Raw genomic sequence first — 14,160 nt, forward strand, 5'->3', positions numbered from 1 at the left:
ACACACACACACACACACACACACACACACACACACACACACACACACACAGACTCACTCAAACAAACCAAAAAAAAGAGGTCTCAAAACACCCAAAAGGAACTAACCCCACCCCCCCTCCCAGCACACACACAAACATACCAGGTATGGTGGCACACACTGTTTTTTGGTTTTTTATTTTTGTTTTTATGAGACAGGGTCTCACTGTGTGGCACTGGCTGGCATGGAACTTGCTGTGTGGACCAGGCTGGCCTTCACTTCCTAAGTGAGTGGCACACACTTTGAATCCCAGCATTCAGGAGGCTGAGGCAGAAGCATCATAAATGTCTGATGACTACAGACAGCCTGGACTACAGAATGAGTTCAAGGTCAATGCCGGCTGCAAGAGACTCTGAAAACAAACAATGCTTCTCATGTTTGTAATGGGCTAGCCTATGCTACCTGAGCACTCTGGCAACAAGCGGGCCATACCCAGATGCTCTTTGACCTTGAACCAGAACCAAGAGTCAAAAATAGGCCTCTTTTCCTTGTCACTCACCCAGGCTATAGTTTTGGGGTTTGCCACAGAAAATGGACTAATTTCTTTGTATGTGTGTGGCACGTATACATGCATGTTAGGTGTGTTCACATGTGTGTTCCTTACCGTGTACACCAGGCTGGGCTCAGACTGGAGTTTTACCTCCTTTTCTTGCCTCCTGTTCTGCAGAGGACGTTCCTCTGCAGTGAGCTAAGCCCTGGGTCATTTCCCCTGGAGCAGCTGTGTGCAGCTCTGGGAGCTGGTGACCGTCTGAATCTGTTCCCTCAGCTCCATTCTACCCAGCAGTGCCTAACATTGCCTACAACACAGTCATCAAAGTGCCTGAGTAGCTCCCCACTGTGTACCAGTGTGGCGAAGGCCACACGAGCCTTTCTACCCCAGAGGGCTGCCCCGCCATGCTCCCCCACCTTACGCCCTCTGCCCTGCTCTGACCCCATGTTTCTTGACCCCAAGGCACAAAGATTTCTTTTCATCTTATTTTTGTGATTTTTTTCCCCCAACCAATCCTGAGATCAGACATATTGAGGGGGTCAGCCCAAATAAACAGTTCTCTGAACATCCAGGAAACGGCTGCTGTGGCATTGAGCTTCAGGAACAACCCAGCCAGCTGAGTGTGTCTATGCTGGCTCCTCCTCCTCCATTGCCACGTCATTGCTAGTGCTTTTGCTCTGTTCGTCCTCTGGACCCGCAGGCAGGATGCTAGTGACCGTGTGCAGGAGGGCTTCAATCTGTTCCTCTGTGAGCCGCTCTTCGCTCTCTTCCACCATCTACAAGGGAAAGGAAGCCTGTCAGGAAGGAAGGAAGGAAGGAAGGAAGGAAGGAAGGAAGGAGGGAAGGAGGGAAGGAGGGAAGGAGGGAGGGAAGGAAGGAAGGAAGGAAGGAGGGAGGGAAGGAGGGAGGGAAGGAAAGAAGGAAGGAAGGAAGGAAGGAAGGAAGGAAGGAAGGAAGGAAGGAAGGAAGGAAGGAAGACAGGAAGGAAGGCTCCTGTCGCAGCCCACCCCAGCCATGCAGTCCCCAGTGACAGCCCAGCACTTGGTCCTGAGCCAGCCAGGGCTTCATCTAAGATCCACAGTAGGATGACACCAGTTCAAATCCCAGATCAAGCCAGGCTGGCCTCCAACACACAGAGATCTGCCTGCCTCTATCTCCTGAGCACTGGAACTAAGGGTGAGCGCCGCTACCATGCCCAGTTTGTTTTTCTTTAAATAAAGAGAAAATCCTAATTATTCCATTTCTAGTCCCATGCATACGTGCATATATTGGATGTGCAAAGAAATTTGCCTTCGTGGGGGGGTGACATGGCCCTAAGTAAACTTTTGGACTTCACAACAAGCACCTCTGTTGCTTGAGTAGTGTCACCTACTCATCCAGTGCTGCCTCCCCGGGCCGCTCGGTTTCTATCTTTCATTAGTTCTCCTTACCCCTGCCGCTCACCAGAACTCTGTAACGCCTCCTGTGTACCTGTAGCCACACTAGGAACTTGACAAGCACGATCTCTTACAGAATTCACTACAATCCTACAAGAAGCAGAACTGGACTCCTAGACTGGCATGCCCAGGTGGAAAGCCTCCCAGCTAACACAGGCCATTGGGGTTTAGATCCTAAACGTCCCTCAAATGCTGTGTGTGAAAGGTTTGGTCCCCAGCCTATGGCACTACTGGGAGAAGAACTGTTAGTAGGTGGGCTTAGAGGGAGGACTCGGGGAGTGGGGAGGTGTTGGGAGCCTAGCAGAAAGCGGCTATCATCTTTGCAGTCATCTCAAGCCATATACCCTGACAAGAGACTTGTTTTCTACAGCCCACAAACAGCTGAGCACACTCTGATAAACATCTTGTTTTTCTCACATATCTTGTTTTGCTGCTTAGTGCACAGCTGCAAGGCGCATGTGGTATCCACACTACAAGGCACGTGACATAGGGCCTTCAGCTGTGTTCCCCTGCTCGTCCACGAGGGCAAGGCATGGGGTAAAGCATATAAATACCCAGGATTTCCTTTCAATAAAGGGAGAGAGATTTGATCAGACTCTGTCTTGTCTCCATTCTTCGTGTCTCTTGCCCCTCCATCCCCACTCTCTCTCTTGCTAGACCCTGACCCTCAGACCGGAGCAGCAGCTCGGGCCAGGACAAAGTGGCTCCCAAATGTGGGGCAGAATTGGTCGTTACAGGGAGGGGTTGCTGGGACCCTGGCCTTTTTATTCTTTGCTTCTAGTTTCTCAAGGTGAACCATTCATGGCATGACCATAGTCACAAGCCCACAACAACAGGGCCATATGTACTTGGATTAAATCTGAAACCATGAGGCAAAATGAACCTTTCTTCTTTGTAAGTTGATTGTCTCGGGTATTTTGTTAGAGCAAGAGAAAGCCAGCTAACACAATGGCCCTACTTGTCTCCAGAGAATGCGGAACAGGTGTCTGATGAAAAGAGAAGCTGAAGAGACACAGCTCAGGGCTTAAGAACACTGGCTGCTGGTGCAGAGGACTTCAGTCCGGTTCCCAGCACCCATGGCAGCTCCTAATCACCTCCAACTCCAGCTCCAAGGAATCCAACGGCCTCCTCTGGCCTTTTCAGGCCACACGACACTCATTCAGGCGCACACACAAGACACAAGCATGTACACATAAACAGAAAATACTCTTTATGATGTTTATTTGCATTTTTTATGTGGATGAGCATTTTGCCTGCATGTGCATTACTTGTGTGTCTGAGGTCCCTTACAACTGGAGTTAAAGAAGGTTGTGAGCCAAGCGGGTGCTGGGAACAGAACCTGGGTCCTACGGAAGAGCAGCAAGTACTCTTACCTCTCCATCCTCATAAAGATACATCTTCAAATGCAGTATCAGGTATTCGAAGACTAGGTTCACATGGAGCATGTGACAAACACTTCCTGGGTGGAGTTTTCCTTACAGCACTTTGAAATCTGGCAACCGATACAAAGGGGTGTTCCAGAAAGAACCCTGGCAAATGTAGGGAAGTAAAACAAGGAACAGGTTCCAGTCCTGAAGAGGATGTCAATCTGACTGCCTCCTCTTACAGACACAGTATTGTTGACTTAAGAGACATCACAAGACATGTCCAAGAGCACACAACTCCTCCACTCAGCCAAATGGTTTCCACAGCTAGAGAATAGTCTTGGGTGTTTCAAGTAGGGAGTGTCCTGAGCAAAACCATTTTCTGCAGGTTCTTTTTATCAATTTAGACAAGGTCTAAAGTAGCCCAGGCTGGTCTCAAACTTGCTATGTAGTCAAGGATAGCCTTGATTTTCTGATTTTTCTGTGGCCACCCTCCAAGTGCTAAGATTATTAGATGCAGACCACTAGGCTGGGTTTGTCCAGTGTCAGGAAAGTAACTCCACTTGCACTGGCTAAGCCACCACTCTAGCAACTGAGTTACATCATTAGCCCAAATAAAACCTCTTTACTGAACGAGAACTGATTTTTAGAAGGAATGGCTGGAAGGGGCAGCAAAGAACTCAGGGGACCCTGGGTCAGCACCATGAGGCCAAGTCCCCATTCCTTTGTGACTCCCCACAGACGTGCTATCTACCAGGGACCCCAAAGCCACTACACTTGGCTAGGTCAAAGACTGGGGCAACAGTAACTAAGAACAGAACACCCACCAAACAAAGGCAAGACCAAATATCCACACCAAGAAGCATCAGCAGCGTCATGATTCCATATATACAAACCACCAAGACAATAGACCTCCTCCAGAAGGCAGCAGCCCTACTGTGACAGCCCCTAAGAAAAGCCATGTCACTGAAGCACAAGACAAGGACTTCAGAACAACAATTGTAACTATATTCAAGGCCCTTAAAGAGGATATGAGTGAATGTCTTGGTGCAGAGCGTGAGAAGACCCAGGTAAATGATGTAATGAGAACAATGTGGGATATGGAAGTCAAATATAATGAAGCAACAGATCCCTGAAGAGAAGCCAGACTGAAATAAACCCAAAATGAAAAACTCAGGAAGTCAAACAAGAAGCTGAGAGGGGAGTTATACCAACAGCTTAAAAGACAAGGAAGACAGAGTTTCAAGTCTGAAGACAAGATAAAATTCCCCAGTCTAAAGAGACACCTATCAGGTTCAAAAGGCTTACAGGACAAAGGAAGGATACTAAAAGCTGCAAGGGAAAAGACCAAGTTACATATAAGGGCAAACCCATGAACAAGACAAGACCATCCCATATTTCAAGTTGTATTACAGTTATAGTAATAAAAGCAGCATGGTGGTATCGACATAAAAACCAGACATGCTCATAATGAAGCAGAATTGAAGATGCAGACATAATTCCACAAATCAACAGACACCGACACCTGATTTTTGACAAACAAGACAAAAATAGACACTGTATTTTCAACAAATGGTGCTGGTCAAACTGGATAGTTGCAAATATTAGAATGAAAATAGACCCATGTCTACCACCCTGAACAAAACTCAACTCCAAATGGGATCACGTACATCCCTCAACATAAGACCAGCTACCCTGAATCTGACCAAAGTCAAACGACACAGGCTTCAACTCTCTGGCATAGGAAAGGCCTTTCTGCACAGGATACCGATACCAGAGGTATTAATACCAACAATTAGTAAATGTTACTTCAGGAAACTAAAAAGCAATAGAGAACACCATTATTTGAGCAAAGCAGCAGCCTACCGCATGGAAAAACTTTACTAATTATACACAAAATCTTTATTAATTATACATAGTGATAGGGGACTAGTACCTAGAACACGCAAAGAACTAAAAAGGTGAAGACCAAGAAAACACCCAATTTTAAAAATGGGGCACAGAACTACACAGAGATCAAAAGACTCTGCATGAATGGCTGAGAAACACTTACTGAAGAAAGAAGAGCCTACACGCTCAGCCATCACAGAAATGCTGCAAACTAAAACTGCTCTGAGGTTCCACCTCACCTCAGTCAATGCCCAAGATCAATAAAACAAACAACAGCAGATGCTGGTGAGCACACAGGCAAAGTGGAACGCCTTTCCATTGCTGACAGAGTGATACAGCCACTATGAAAATCAGCGAGGAGCTTCCTCAGAAAGCAAAAAATTGACATACCCTGTGATCTAGCTATACCACTCCTGGTCATGTATCCACAGGACTCTACATCTTACAATACAGATACTTGTTCACCCATGTTAATTGCTGATAGCCAGAAACTAGAAGCAGCCTAGATGTCCATCAATTGATGGACAGATGATGAAAATGGGTCCATTTAAGCAAGGGAATATTGTTCAGCTGTTAAGGAATCTGCACAGGAATGGATACAGCTAGAAACAATTGTCCCAGGTAAGGTAACTCAGACAAACACTGAGTGTTCTCTCTCATATGTGCATGTTAGCTTTTAAGCTTTTAATATGTGTCTCATTTAGAATGCCAACAAAGGGCCAGGCATGTAGCATACGCCTTTAATCCCAGCACTCAGGAGGCAGAGGCAGGCAGATCTCTATGAGTTTGAGGCCAGACTGGTCTATACTGTGAGTTCCAAGACAGCCAGGGCTATGTAGAGAGACCCTGTCTCAAAAAAACAAAAAACCATGAACAAAACATCAACAAAAGAGACGGAGAAACCAGAATAGGCGGATTAAATGAGGGTAGAGGGCAGGGTGAAGGAAGGAATATGGAGAGGGACAATTAACATTAAAGAAAGGCCTTTGGAAAACCCACATGAAAACCTGTTAGTGGATAAATTTCCTAAAATGTATACAGATTATAAAGAAATCCCCAAGTAGACACCTTATGCTACCAAGTAAAAACCCCAGTGCTGGGAATGGTTACTTCTTGATGAGTCATTGGCCAAAGAGGTTCCCCCAAATCATAGGGTATTTCCAGGACTATTGGTTACCTCCAAAACCTGAGGGTGAGGCCTTCTTATTGAAGATACCACTTACTTATGTTATCAAGGATGGAGAGATAGTTAGTGCCCAACTAGAAGCTTTCCTCCTACGGACTCACCTGCACAGTGCTAGAAGAGGAGAAAAGCAGTCACTGACAGTCACCCAGCCATGGAGCCTGTCTGCTTGTACACTGGTACAAGAGCAGAACAACTGTTCTGGGAGAGACCAACTGCCTTGACTGGATTTAAGATCCACTCCATGAGATGCAGCTCATGTGACACAGCTAATGTGGCCAGGGACCTGAGACTACGCAGGGACCTGAGACTGCACAGGGACCTGAGACTGCACAGGGACCTGAGACTGCACAGGGACATGAGAGTACGCAGGGACCTGAGACTGCACAGGGACCTGAGACTACGCAGGGACCTGAGACTACGCAGGGACCTGAGACTGCGCAGGGACCTGAGACTGCACAGGGACCTGAGACTGCACAGGTCATGGTCCTAAGGGAACCTACTGCAACCGTTCTGCTAAAGGAACATAGCAATAAAATGACTCCTAGTGACCACAGATTAGCACATCACTCAAGCCTCATCAGAGAAGCTACTTCTTGCAGCAGATGGGAGTTTAATAGAGACCCACGACGGGACAGCGTGCAGAGAGTGGGAGATTTTGGAGCACTCAGCTCTAAATGAGACGACTTTATCAAACCCCTCCCACCAAGGCTCAGCGATCTATGCTGAAGTGCTGAAGAGGAGGTGGAAAGATGCCGAGAGCCAGAGGTGACGGATGACACCAAAGAGTCTTCAAGGCACTACAAGACGATACACATAAGATACACATAAGAGACTGTGACAGCACACCCAAGACCTGCACAAGGGTAACCCATCATGGAGAAGATGGCAGCGGGGGCTGGGGGCTGGGGGTTGGAGACACAGGCTAAGTCCAGCCCCTATTCAAGAGGCTATGCAGCTGAAACCTACTGGGAAAAGGAAAACCAGTTTTCTCCAATGGAGTGACACTGGGCTTCTCAGTCACACTCCAGAGCAGGCCCACGCTCAGGGCCAACATAAAGCAGACTCTGTGGTTTTTATGCTTTTTGTTTTAGTTTGGCAATTTTTGTCATATTGGGGTTTGTTTGTTTTGACTTCTGTGGGGTTGTTTTTTTTTTTCTTTGAGAGGAAGAGAAAACATGAAGTTAGATTACAATCAAAACATATGTAGAAAATGTTTTCAAATAATTAAAAAAAAAACAACCCAAATCTCTAAAAATGCATTTTTATACAGGAATGTTGACACATGCCTAAACCCCAGAACCTGGGAGGTAGGGGCAGGAGGATCAGTTCAGCCTCAACTACAAAGTTAAGTCTGAGGCCAACCTAGGCGACATGAAACCTTATCTCAAAAAAGGCATCATGTTTTAAAATCAGACACAAAATTAACAGCAGCAATCCAACACAGTGTGCCCCCGAAGAGGAAAGGGATTTGGAGGGAAATACCCGCTATGACTGTTTAATCCACAGGGAAGACTGCAAGCTCATGAGTAACTGGCAAACGTGGCCAGCTAACAACCTGGCCGAAGCATCTCTGAAGACCTCCTCCGTACAAGGAGCCGCATTGGAATCATCCTGACCAGGGCACTTTGGGGAGGTAGTGAGTGCAGAGCCCTAAACCCTGAAGCCAAGAAGGATGAGTAACAGGAGGCACAGCATTCTGAGAGCAGTTGTCTGCGCCTCAGTGAGCAGGCACCAGGTCTTCAAGCTCAATACCAACTCCTTCTAGAATGCCGATGTGTCCAGCAGGGCGGAGCCCTCTGGTGTGAGCTGGGTCAGGCCCTGAGGCCTTCCCTGGTAGAATCAGCATCACTGCCCTGTATCACTGTCTCAAGGTCTGGCGGTCGCAGTGCCAATCGGGAGTCACCAGCTGTGCCCGGAGTAAAAAGGCAATAGCTCTCCAATTCCACCAGCTCTGGTAGCAGCAGAAGCCTTTTTATCAGAAGCAAATCCTCAGGGATAATTATAGTTGGGAAGGTGTTTTAAACATAAGATTCTCAGTTCCTAGGCACAGAAAGAAACCTAAGCAGCATTCTGCTAAATGAAATACACTCAGAAGAGAATCTTTTTTTTTTTCCAAAAGAAAGCTTAATTACTCCTCTTGGACCACCAGGGGAAGCGACAAGTATGTCATGCCTCACGTCTCCCCCTAACACAGGCCAACAGCTCAAGGCTCTGTCTCCCGTTCTCCAGTACCAGCGGGCGAGGTGTGCATAACAGAAAGGCCAATGGGAATGGAAAACCCCAGTGCTAGCAGCCAGCTCTTGGTGAAAGACAAATCTCTGCATATACAAAGCCCTCTTAATCCCTGGAGGCTGCCAAGCCCTCCAGAAGAGCCGCTCCCAACTGGAAGCTGCCAGCCCTAGACACAGCTCTCCTCACACGACCCCAAAGCTAACTAAGGCCAAGCAGCTCGAATGAGAAATCAAAGGCTTTAAACCTGAAAGAACATTTTAAAGCTTCTTTTGGCTTTCATTTTTCAAAGTTTTTAATCTTTATGTATGTACACGTGCATGCTCAAACGAGTGTGCCACAGTGTGTGTGTGTGTGTGCGTGTGTGTGTCTCAGAGGACAACCTTTGGTACAGTCCTCACCTACCTAACTTGAGCCAGGCTCTCCTTTGGTTGTTCCTCCGGAGTATGTCAGGATAGCCGATTTCCACCGACTCTCCTCTCTGCCACCCTTCTCCCTAGAGGAGCCCTAGGATTACAGACAGTACACAACCAGCTTTATGTGGGCTTGGGGGATATGAACTCAGGTCCTCAAGTTTGAGGGGCAAGTACTTTACACACTGAGCAATCTCTCCCATTCCATCGCCTAAGAATCGGAACCTTTCTGAGCGTTAATGTGACATCTCCTTAGGTAAGACTAGATAGAAAATTGTACTTCTGACCTCATTTGATAGGTTGCATTTAAAAAAAAAAAAAGGAAGGGGTTTACCAAAAATACGGAAATGCTGTGCACAATTACTTTAATCTAATGTTACAATATAAAGAGCTGATGTTACAATATGGCTTTAAATGAGATATCCTAGGAATAAAGTTCAAGACTAAACACAGAATTCATCTCAGACTAGGAAAACCCAGCTGTAACAACTGCGATGACCTACAGCTATTTGGCCCAGCAGCTCATGTAGCCTCTGAAACCTCAACTTCCTGGACTAAATTAAAGCTACAGTGAGCACCTATGGGGGCCTGGGAGGCCGCGTGGTAAGCCATGGAACTTAACGTGCAGGACCATGACCTCAGCTCACAGGGTTCACTGACACACCTACAGAGGACTCCTGGACTGTCCCAAATGGGTGACAGTAGAGCAAGCTGGAGTCACACAGCAGGCCCACTCCTTCACAGAGCCTCCCAGTCAGGGGACAGCCACCAAGGGACCACAAAAACCCCAGCAGAGGCACTTCTTGCTCTCAACTGAATTCTAACAAGCATGGTGGTGTAGCTGCTTTCTGAGAGTCTGTGGAGAGCATGGCTGTACATGAAGAAGTACAGAGAAGTTCCCCAGCTCTCTGCTTTCCAGCATCTGTGAAACCCTCATTCCTATGCTCTCGGGTAGACAGCAGACCGCTCTAAGCCCTGGTAAAGAGCTTGCTACCTTTGCAGCCAATTCTAGAGGAGGGAAAAGAAATCTGACTAGAAAACAGTCTAGCTGCAGGGAAATGAGAGTTTGTAGGAGAAGCACCTGAAGTAAGACCACACCGGTCTCCTGGCCGGGAGTGATGGGTGATTTTAGGAGACAGCCAGTCTGTGTCCTGAAGCACACTTTACCAGTTGGCTAACTGGTAAAGTCTGGGTGCATCTGCGCTGTGTCTCTGGAAGCCCGAGTGTGAGGTAATGGATTGGTGTACAATGTCTACTTCCAACACAGGCGAGCGCCATCCAAGTGACAGGTGCCAGGACAAGACCATTCTCACCTCAACTGTGTCCCCTGGAGACCATTTCCCTGGCATCCTGGGACACCCCAGCTCAGGCTCTGTCCTTTAGGCTGTCGGACACATACCGGCCCTGAGCTCAGGCCCCGTGTCAGGCTTCATACTGTTAAACCATCAGCTTCCTTGATGCTGAGGACTTCATACCTGGACTGAGACAATCTTCTAGTATCTTGGAGTCTTCAGCTTATAGGTGGCTTTTGGGGGGGCCTCTGTGCTCCCATAACCCTGTAACCTACTCCCATAGGAAGCCCTCTTACCTCTGTCTCTGGTACCACAGCTTAGAAGAGGAACCATGTCAATGCCCTAATCAGACTCCAAAGAGCCTCTCACTGGAATAAAAGGTGAGGATCTTGGTCCTCCTCCAACACTGAAGTGACACTCACTAGGCCCTTGGAACGTGTCTGATGTGGCTCTCAGTAACCCCAGAGCTCTCCACGGGCTCAGGATGGGGCCATGCTAATCCTCATGCCTCCTCTCCATCTGTCACTCAGCCACGGACAGCATATGGTGCTGATTAAAGCTGGAGGAGACCCAACTGTGATCCTTAACCCAAGGGACCGGGATTGGTTTCTTGATCTTCTTCTCTCCTGTAAGCTGTCTAATGTCTAGAACAATGAGGACACACAGACGGGGACCTGTGTTTAGCATAAGGGCCAAGTACCCCAGGAAGCTCACCAGGATAGAAGGAATTTTTATAATTTAATTTTGGATGCATTCAGAAGGACAGAAAAAAATCTCTAGGAAGACAATGAAGGTTTTAGTCAAAAATTAAGTACATTATAACCTCTGAAATGTTGTGAATAGGAGATTCTTGAAGAGGTAATTTAGCCACTGACTTCCATACTTTTTGGAAATTGTACAAGAGCTGACTGCTTTTGTTCTTGTTTTTTATTTATTTATATTTTTATTTATTATATTTATTTTACTTATTATATTTTATTATAACTTTATTTATATTTTTTTCAAGATAGGGGTATATTATGTGACCCAGGCTGACCACAAACTGCCATCCTCTAGCCTCTGCCTCTACAACAGTGGGATCACAAGCATGAGCCACCAACCCTGAAGTCCTGGCTGTCCTGGAACTCACTTTGTAGACCAGGCTGGCCTTGAACTCACAAGAGTTCAGCTGCTTTGCCTCCTGAGTGCTGGGATTAAAGGCATGCACCACCATCACCCAGCCAAGAATTGCATATTTCTATGACAAACTTTGGAAACCAATTTACCAATTCTCAAAGCCAAAGTCTTTTCTGGCGGTGACAGGACTGCTTGTTGACGCTCTGCCTGTGTAACAGAGGAACCTGCCACATAACTCATGAAAGAAGCCTCTCCCGGGCCCTCATCTTCACTTTCTCCCCTAAAGCACCCCTACTCTCTCTCTGTCCATGATTGCTGAAGCCCCACTAGATATTTTTACACAGGGAAATGAAACGACATTTATGGTTTTAGAAAGTGATCTGTAAGGAGGTGTGCTCGCACTTGCTTGTAATCTCAGTACTTGGAAGGCTGAGGGCAATGGAATCGTGGGTTCGAAGCCAGTGGGCTGACTGGGAGCCTGTCTGACAGGACAGGGATGTACAGAGGTGCAGAGGCAGGCAGAAGGACAGAAGGACTGCAGGCTGCGCTGTGAGATGGCGACAGAAATGAGTCCCGTGTAGTAGAGAGAACACAAGCAGAGGTGGAGCGACAGGAAATAGGGACAACTGAGAATCAGCTAGAGCAGCCTCTGCTCGGAGACTGGCCCAGGAGGGCCGGAGAGGAAGACAACACGTGAGGAGGAAAGAAAGATGTGGAAAGGAGGGTGTGGGGACACTCTGAGTTTAACATTTTTATGCAACATCTGGTTGGCTATAACCCCTACAGGCAAGCCGTGGCCAGAAAGGCCTAGCGCAGCGGGACACAGGCTGCCAACTCCGTTTAAGGAATTACATTTCTAGCTTCCCTTTCTCTCATGTCCACATTAACTAGGACCAAGTGCTGAGGCCTCTGCTCTTTCCCTTCACTTACAGCATGGGGCAGATGTGCAGGCTTTGGCTTGTTCCTTCTCTGCCTTTCTGCATCTCCAACCCTCAAAACAACCCTTGAGTCCAGTGTCCCTCCCCCACTCACCAGCTGGATCTCAACCGCGGTCATTGGCCTGTGATTCAGCAGCTGAAGCTTCTCAGCTCTGTCAAAAGAAAAGCACAAACTGCTTAAAACTCTCGAGCCCTAAAAGACCTTGGGTCTTGACCAAGTTACTCTCAGAAAAGAACTGGAGAACCACTGCCACGTGGCCCTGTAATACGGGAGAATCAGAAGACAGCTACTCAGAGGTCCATGCGTGCCAGCATCCTACAGGGTACCAGGCGTAGTGCTTCCTAAGACAGCAATGCCAGAGCTGCGGTTTTAAAACCAGATCTGGGCGACAGTGTGCAGCTCAGTAAGCAGAGGGCTCTCCTGCAGACCTAACAGCCTGAGTTCCATCCCTGAATTCTGCAAGGTGGCAAGAGAAAACTCACTCCTGAGGGTTGTCCTCTGACTTCCCCAAACTGCACTACGGCACATGCACACCCACAATCATAAATAAAAAAAATTCAAAACACATTTAAAAAGACAATACTTGCCATGCACGGTAGCCCAAGCCTTTGATCCTAGCACTTGTGAGACAGAGGTAGGTGGATCTCTGTGAGTTAGCGGCCAGCCTGATCAATAAAGTGAGACCCTGTCTCAAAAAAAAAAAAAAAAAAACAAACAAACAATAGAACTCCTCATATTTGCTATACTAATTTTTACTTGGAAAATGAGAATTTTTTTTTAATTCGTGTTTTCTTAAATTAAAAAATACAGATAAAATCATCTTCATTGGTTATTTACTGCTTAGAAATGACTAAGAATTCAGTTTTGAGAGTGAGATTATAAACTGCTCAGGTTTGTTTCGATTTCTTTTAAAAATAATTTTTAGATGATTATGTATTTAGTGCGTGCGTGTGCACATGTGTGTGTGAGAGCCACAGCACACAGTGGAGGGTCAAGGACAACTTGCAGTTGTTTCTTTCTGCCATGTGGACTCCAGAACCAAACTCAGTTGTTCAGGCTTGGCAGCAAGTACCTTTACCCACTGAGGCATCTCATTTTTATTTATGACAGGCTGGCCCTGAACTTGCTATCTCGATGACAGTGACCTTGAACTCCTGATCCTTCTGCCTCACTCTCAGATGCTAGGATTACAGTATGTGATGGTCAATATGGATTGTTAACTTGACTGGATTTATCACCACCATGGAAACAAACATGCCTATGAAGTAGTTTCTAGATTGGGTAAGTTGGGGGTTGGGAAGATATGGATGCCTCCATCCTATGGGCCGGGCTCTTGGATCAAATAAAAAAGGAGAACTAAGCTGAGCACCAGCACTCTTCTCTGAGTCCAGACAGAGGCTGCAGTGTGAGCAGCTGCCTCCAACCCCGGCTGCCATGCCTTCCCCTTATGATGGATACGCTCCCAAGATAGACACACCACCCAATGATGAACATACCCCTGTGATGGACATGCCACCCAATGATGGACACACCCCTGCAATGGACACACCACCCAATGATGGACACACCACCCAATGATAGACATACCCCCATGATGGACACACCACCCAATGATGGACATACCCCTGTGATGGACACACCACCCAATGATGGACACACCCCTGCAATGGACACGCCACCCAATGATGGACACACCCCTGTGATGGACACACCACCCATTGATGAACATACCCCCGTGATGGACACACCACCCAATGATGGACATA

General features: G+C 47.1%; 1 protein-coding gene across 2 annotated transcripts in view; it reads right to left on the reverse strand.

The window, feature by feature from the left end:
* Positions 1 to 160: 160 nt before the first annotated feature.
* Positions 161 to 14,160, reverse strand: part of Crcp (CGRP receptor component) — a 32,572-nt gene continuing 18,572 nt past the window's right edge. For both annotated transcript variants that reach the window (XM_028766009.1, XM_028766011.1), the window contains 2 exons: positions 12,488 to 12,545; positions 161 to 1,305 (listed from right to left, as the gene is read on the reverse strand). In XM_028766009.1, coding sequence (XP_028621842.1) covers positions 1,156 to 1,305; positions 12,488 to 12,545 — 208 coding nt within the window. In that variant the 3' untranslated portion in view covers positions 161 to 1,155. The remainder of the gene's footprint in view (positions 1,306 to 12,487; positions 12,546 to 14,160) is intronic.

This window comes from Grammomys surdaster, unplaced genomic scaffold, assembly GCF_004785775.1.
Source record: "Grammomys surdaster isolate TR1022 unplaced genomic scaffold, NIH_TR_1.0 166, whole genome shotgun sequence".
Classification (NCBI taxonomy): Eukaryota; Metazoa; Chordata; class Mammalia; order Rodentia; family Muridae; genus Grammomys; species Grammomys surdaster.